General features: G+C 34.8%; 1 protein-coding gene across 1 annotated transcript; it reads right to left on the bottom strand.

Moving 5' to 3' along the window:
• Positions 1–203: 203 nt before the first annotated feature.
• LOC108995771 (cysteine-rich receptor-like protein kinase 25) lies at positions 204–4432 on the bottom strand. The gene is made up of 7 exons (XM_018971394.2): positions 4330–4432; positions 2168–2215; positions 1629–2072; positions 1339–1454; positions 928–1188; positions 398–593; positions 204–244 (listed from the first exon to the last, which is right to left on the bottom strand). Exons 1-7 carry the CDS (start codon positions 4430–4432, stop codon positions 204–206), a joined length of 1209 nt encoding a protein of 402 aa, XP_018826939.2.
• Between the last annotated feature and the right edge of the window lie 3152 nt (positions 4433–7584).

The raw sequence follows: 7584 nt of genomic DNA, 5'->3' as shown, positions 1-7584 counted from the left end.
CGCGAATTGATGCTAGTGATATTGGTGGAAGCTGGAGGCAGCAGATGACATGACCAATATCATTCATGACTATTAAGGATTGGATGATCAAAATTAAGAGACCCAAATGAAGAAAGAAAATATGTACATCATAAAGTCGTCCTTAAGTACTATTAAGGATTAAGACAAGTTTCGCATGTCAAACGGAAATCATCTCCAAGGATCTAGACACCGACATTGCTGACGAGCTCATCCCTTGCTTTGCCTTTTGTTCAAAGAAAAAGTAGAGAATAGATGTTAAAAAAAAAACCACATTATATATATATATATATATATATATATATTTGGAGAAACAAAACAATATTAAAATAATTTATACAAAGTATAAGCATCGGTCGATCAAAGAACCAAACCTTACAAGAAAAGGTGTTCTTCCAGATCTTGTCCATCTCATCGAAAACAACGTCAATGTTCGGGCGACCGATGCTTGTGCTGGAAACGCAGAGGACCGCTACTAGCAAGATTGATTGGAAGTCCGCCTTGCTGAAATTTCCTTTTAGCGTTTGATCTTCAAAATCTGAGACTGGACGGTTTCCCATATTTACGTCCTTTGCCTGCATATTCATATGAACTTTTCTTTAAAAAATGAAAAAAAAAAATTAGAAACGATTTATATATTTTTAGAGCATTCTCATTGGATTAGTCAAAGTTAAATGACAGTTTTGATGAAGGTAAGAGAAATTTGACTTTTGACTATTCCATTTACATAAATCTCGTACATGACTTTTAAAAAATATAGATAAATATAAAATTTACATAAAAAAAAATGTTTTTTTAAAAAAATACGTGAGATTTACGCATTACAAAATTGTATTGATTAAAATAGGTTGGTTTGAAACTTTTGAAAAAAAGAAGAAAGAAATTTTTTTCCAAAAGTAGTGACCGTACCTTTCTTGTCAGCTGGTTTCTGGCATCACGATCTAATTCGGCTGCTTTCTGTCCCGAAAGAAGTTGGAGAGCAACAATGCCAAAACTATAAATGTCACTTGCACAGGTAAGCTTGGCATTGCTCATGTATTCTGGATCCATATAGCCTATAGTTCCTCTCAGAACGGTGAAGCCCTTTGTCTCATCGATACCCAATATTTTGGCTAAACTGAAATCGGATAGCTTGGGTTCCATTTTCTCAGTCAAAAGGATATTTGTAAGCTAATTAAGAAGCCAACACGCAACATTATTAATTTTCAAATTACTAAATTAATATAGATTAACTGAAAAAATCATGTGCATGCTGTCCCATGCATGAAAGACAACAAGAAGCAATTAATTGCCAATAGACCCATACTGTATATTTATTACCTTAATATCTCTGTGAACAATGCAGCCATCTATATAATGGTGGAGATACTTCAGTGCAAGGGCACAATCTCTTAAAATCTTTACTCTTATTTCCCATGTCAAAACAGTGTCTTTTCCTGAAAACCAAACAAAGACAACGTTAATTATTGTTCTTGCTTCACCTGATCTAGCTAGATTTTTGTTGGGGCGAAACACATGACGTCAGATCCTCCCCAAAACATCTTGAAATTACTCTATAAAATTATAAAGAAGTAAAAAGAGATAAGAGTTGAGAGGGAATTTATACGCACGCAAGAGATGTTGAGCCAGATTGCCCCCTGGACAAAATTCATAGACAAGATATTGCTCGCCATCCTCGACGCAGTAACCGACGAGGGAAACTAGGTTTTGATGCCGAATCCTGGAAAGAACTTCCACTTCCCTTTTAAAAGAATCGTAGTCGTTGCTTTTATTTATGTGCTTGATGGCGACGGCTTGTCCACTGGGCAGAATGCCTTTGTAAACATTGCCAGCGCTTCCCCGCCCGAGGAACACTTTTCCATGATGATCATCTAAATCCATGGCGTACTCAATCTCGGCCTTGGAGAATCTATAGAGGCCAGACCACGTCGTGATTACTTGTGATTTTGCTGGTTTGAGATGCTTCTTCTTCGTCACATTTTTTATCACCACAATAATGAACACTAGTATGCCGATCGCTATTACGATTGACAATAGTGATTTTGCCAAATAATCTGATAATCTAAATGATTTCTGTGAGTTTTGAGTTAATTTGACAATTCACTTATTATATATGTAATTAAGTGGCATGCATGGTGGTTCTACTTACAGTGGATTTTGATGAAATCATCATCATGCTTATAATGATCATCTGCTTCTGTGGACAAAAGAAAAAACTATAATGTGCTCAGAAATAAAATATATATTATTGAATGTCCCATCAATTAGCTATATATATTAACTTAATTAGCTATATGTATTATTTAAAGGAAGCTGCTACAGCCCCCGCTATCGGTCCCGCTTAGTGTAAAATGTAGTGTTTTTTTATTTTATTTTTTTATACATGTATTTTTTTAATACTATAAAATATTTTTAAAAAAAATAAAAAAATTATAATATCATTAAAAAATACTTACTTAATTATTAAGTAAAAAAAAATATATTAAAAAAATAATTTTACACTGAGCGGGACCAAGAGCGGGATCGGAAGTGGTGAGAGTAGCATTATTCTTATTTAAAACCCCTCTATCGACTAATTATCCTTTAACCCATTTATTTATCTCCTACTTTCCTTATACATTACGTACATTGAATTGAGAACAATTTTAGATCCATTTATGAAAAAATATCCTTCAAGTTCTTGCGTGAACTTGAGAGTCATTTAAGTGAGAGAGTTATAGACCCATAAAATATATCTTACAATATTTTTTGTTCATTTAATATTATTCAAAAATATATATATATACTACTTTTAATATATACTTACAAGAATAAATAATATTAATAATATCTATGATCACTCTCTTAAGATCTTCAAACTCGAATTTAAATGAACCTTGATTCCAACCCAATAGTCATTAATCTTATTGGGAAGTAACTCTAACCATCCATTAATATAGGATATATAAATTGGAGTATTTATAATTTTATAGTAAGAAAAGGACAAAATGGTGCAAAATTTAATTCCATATCAGTTGACATTTGATATGGTATTAAATTTCCCAATGCAATCCGGTACAACACCTCTTCCTTAAAGGTGGCCAGAGATAATTTGGAGCACTGGCTGCTTTCATAGAAAATGTCTTCAATGCCGCAAGAAATGTTTAACACCGGCCTGTATGGGGTGAAAGCAGGTTTCCAACAACTCTTCGGAAGCAAGGAGGTTGCCCTGTGTTCTACTCGCGTACAGGGCCATGAATTGAGACCAGATTTCTTGGCGATTCCGACAGCACAGAGTTTTTGGGAAATTGTCCCAGTTGTCAATTTTTTCATGGGATCTATTTTTTCATGGGAAAATGCTAGATGCCCCGCTGGGCTCCCGTTAGGCTCTAGTTAGGCTCTAGCATTTTTTTATATGTGTTTTTTTTTTTAAATTTTTTTATATAGATATTTTTAATAATTTTAAATATTTTAAAAAATAAAATAAAAAATAAAATATTATTAAAAAATACTTTCTTAATCACGAGATAGAATAAAAAATAATATTTATTCTACTTCATGATTAAGGAAGTACTTTTTAATGATTTTTTTTTACTCTCTGATTAAAGAAGTGTTTTTTTAATGATATTTTAAAATTATTTTATTTTTAAAAATATTTAAAAGTGTAAAAAAATTTATATAAAAAATAAATTAAAAAAATACACATAAAAAAGTACATGCTAAGCCCAACGGGAGCCCCCAGCAAGGGCTATAGCATGACTATTTTAAATATTTTTTTAAAAAAAATCATAATATTATTAAAAAATACTTTCTTAATCATGAAGTAAAATAAAAAAGTATACTTTGTAATTAAGAAAATATTTTTTAATATATTATTTTTTTACTTTCTGATTAAGAAAATATTTTTTTAATGATGTTTTAAATTTATTTTATTTTTTTAAAATATTTTAAAATATTAAAAGATCTATATAAAAAATTACTTAAATAAAATACGTGTAAAATAATACTAAACCCCGAATGGGAGCTTTGGGCTGTAGCATCACCCTTTTTCATGGATGTCATGGCATGGATATTCATAATTAATAGGGACTAGGTAGAGTCGAGGATCAGTGGAATTAAACAGACTGCAGTCAGCTGCATGCATGCCCAGAAAAGTGAAACCATATATATTCATTAATACACGCATGCAATCTCTCGTGATTGTATAGTATTAATTGTAGACTTCTACATATGTATATATATGATTGAAAGAAACTATATATTTGGTACAGATTTGTACACACACAGAGAGAGAGAGAGAGAGAGAGAGAGAGAGAGAGAGAGTAAATGCACCTGCAGGTGGATTTGGTGCAGGTGAAACAATTGCCAGTGTGTTGATGAAAATGGAAGTAATAGAGAAGAAGGCGAGCTTTAAAGCCGAATGGATCGACGTCATTGTGCACATGCAAACGAAACCTAGCTAGCTAGCTAATCACTTATAAACAGTAGCAGAAAAGGAAAAGTAGTGAGTTTTTTGTTTTCTGTAACGCTGGAGAAGGGCCACGAGAAACCAAAAATTTTTCTTGTGGAAGAGAGGAACCGTGTACGTAGTTATAGATGATCTTTTCTTCGAACCTAACGACCAAAATGCCGTATGTACTTTGCTTCCTAGCAGGCTCCGTGCTTACAGCCAGCTCCAAGTCCTTGATGTTACCGTACGTGGGGATATTCTATATGTTATTAGAATATTATTAATTCCTTAAATTATGTACGTACGTACGTAGCATCCTCATCTCTTTATTGCCAAATAAATTAACATAATAACATTGAATACAACAATTATCCTACCATATGTACTTTTATTTATATCCTAACCAGTAATTTTTTTAAACGGCCAGCTTTATATTTTTTAGATTTTTTTTGTTTAGATAAAACTTCCAGAAAATTTTCTATCAAATGTAAGAATTTATGTCTTCTATATTGAGAAGAATCATGTGGCTGATCACATATATTTAAATACTTTGAGATTGGTAATTTGACTTCTACAAAATTTTCACTACGGGGTACTTCTCATGTGGGCTTGTTGGAGAACACAGAGTTAATATTATATATATGTTACAAAAATTTAGATTTTTTGTGAGGATTTTAAAATTTGTGATGGAAAAGGAAAACAACCACTGAATTAAGGTAGTTTTTTGTGATAGTTAATTAATTTCTAGCTAGAAACAGTTTCATGATTTAGTTAAGGGAAAACCTCTCTACCTAGTCGATTCTCCTAAGATTTCTATGGTGGCTTCCATCGCCCACCAAGGGTTGGCACCTGGCGGTAGGTCCTAGTGGCCCTCAACATAGTGATGATCTAGAGTTGCAGGATGCATTAAAGATAGGAAGGGATTGGGGAAAATCATCTTAGGGGTAGCACAGTTTGTTGATGTGATTGTCTCTAGGCCGCAACTTTTACCAGAAGTTGATATATCTCTGCGTGAACCACGTTTTAACGATGATAGATGTTTTTCGTCTTCTCCAAAATGGGGATTAAACAATAAATGGAGCCTTTCAGATTTTAGGTGGCCTTAAAATTTTTGAGACGTCGCCCTTCGTTGGATCATGTGAGGGGTTTTATTAAAACTCGATGGGGGCTAAAATCGATGCCCATGGTTGGTCAGCTTTGGAATTGCAGGAATGTTTTGGTGCGGTTGGCTAACAAGGAGGATTTTGGGACGGTGATATCAAGGGGAAATACGGAGATGGAGGGAGTGCGTATAGGGTGTTCCCTTGGACGTTAGATTTCAGTGAGGAAGATGACCCGCCGTTGGTTCTGGTTTGGATTGCGCTCTCAGGCCTGCCTTCGAATTATTTTCATGTATCAAATTTGAAGAGTATTGGTGGAGGGTTTGGAACCTTTTTGAAGAGGGATAATGCTACTGCTTGTGTGACGCATCCGGAGGCAGCATGTATTTATGTAGAAATGGATGTTTCGAAGCCTTTGAGGCATTCTTTCTGGCTTGGTGTCCTGGGACTTGAGACTAGCCATTTTCAAGAGGTGATTTATGAGGTGCTGCCCACATATTGTATCTGTTGTCGGAAGTAAGGACACGTAGAACAAAGATGTGGAAGATGCAATCGTTCAGAGAACACTGTTATGCAAGCTGGTGGAAAGAGTAAGGAGGTAAAAACCAGGCCAAACAGGTGTGGAAGGTTGTAGGCATTAAAAATCCTAATAAGAATCCACAATTGGTTGATTTTGAGGTGTCATTAGAGAGAAACACTACAACATAATTCACTATTTGCGTCCTTATTATTTGCAGCGTTGTGTACTTTTGACGCAAAAATGTATTGAAGTTTGACCAATTACGGCGATGACAAGAATGACGCTACAAGGGGAGTTTTGCGACGATTGGGCTGTCGTCGCATTAAAGATTGACTAATTTGTGCTTTTACCGCACTTAGGTGATATTTCACCGCGATATCATGCCGACACAATAACTAAGCATCAGGCTAAACTTCTGCTGCGAAATTAATTGCCGTAAAAGGTAAGGCCCATTACAGATTTTATTTAGAAATCCCTAATTCTTTCCTTCTCCCCAACCCGATTCCCTACAATTTCATTCTCTATCGCCCAAACTGCCCCAAAGTGGCCCTTTCCCATGCCACGCCGTCAACTCCTCGGGTAGGCGCTCTCTCTCTCTCTCTCTCTCTCTCTCTGCGTGTCCTGATCAGCTGATCTATCTCTCTTTGTATTTGCAGCAACAAACAAAGACGACTCTGCTCAATTGGTTTGGATCTGTAAATTGGTCCAAGATCATTTTCTCCACCCAAAAATCGCGCCCCCAGCAAAAAATCAGGTAATCGATAAACTCACTGTGCGCCCTGATTTTCCTCTCTCCCTCTCTATTTCCTCATTGACTTTCACTCGGTCTGTCTCACCCCCATCTATCGGTCTCTATATGTTAATCATTTATGTTATCTTTTGAACTCTTCTATATTTTGTTTGGTTAGTGATTGGATTAGATGAATAACAAAATTTCCATTACATGATTTGGCAGTTTCAGTTTTTCTTTTTTGCTTATATATAGTTCATGGCTCCATTAGTTAGGGTCCCCCTGAATATTTTGGTCTTTGAGTATGACCAAGCATTTCAATTGGGATATGTTATTGCAATGCTTGTGAGTTGAATATAACCAAATATATTCACATGCAGCTTACTGCATTACAATGTATTATTAATTTCAAATTTTACATATGAAGAACAATGAGCTCTCCTGCTACAAGTAGAATGGCAGATTCAATTCCTTAGACCAATTTAATGTTGGTTGTAGTACTAGTGTGTTAGATCAAATTTGCCACCTTAAATTTGTCTTGCATTGAACACTGAAAATATAAGCCCCAAACATTCATCTGCGTCAACTTGGGTACTAATCTGAATGTTTATCTGCGGAAATTTCCTCGTTGAAGCATTGTTTTTCTTTATGGTTCATTCACAACTTGTGCCCTTTAAACAAATTCACCCACTACCATACAAAGAACACGTACATACATATAAAGGCGTCACTTGGACCAATATAAAATCTAAACTAGTTCACTTTACCAGCAAAATGCATTATATAT

Source organism: Juglans regia, chromosome 11 (assembly GCF_001411555.2).
Source record: "Juglans regia cultivar Chandler chromosome 11, Walnut 2.0, whole genome shotgun sequence".
NCBI lineage: Eukaryota > Viridiplantae > Streptophyta > Magnoliopsida > Fagales > Juglandaceae > Juglans > Juglans regia.
Note: the sequence above shows the minus strand (reverse complement) of the source record. Positions and strands in the feature narration are given on the sequence as shown.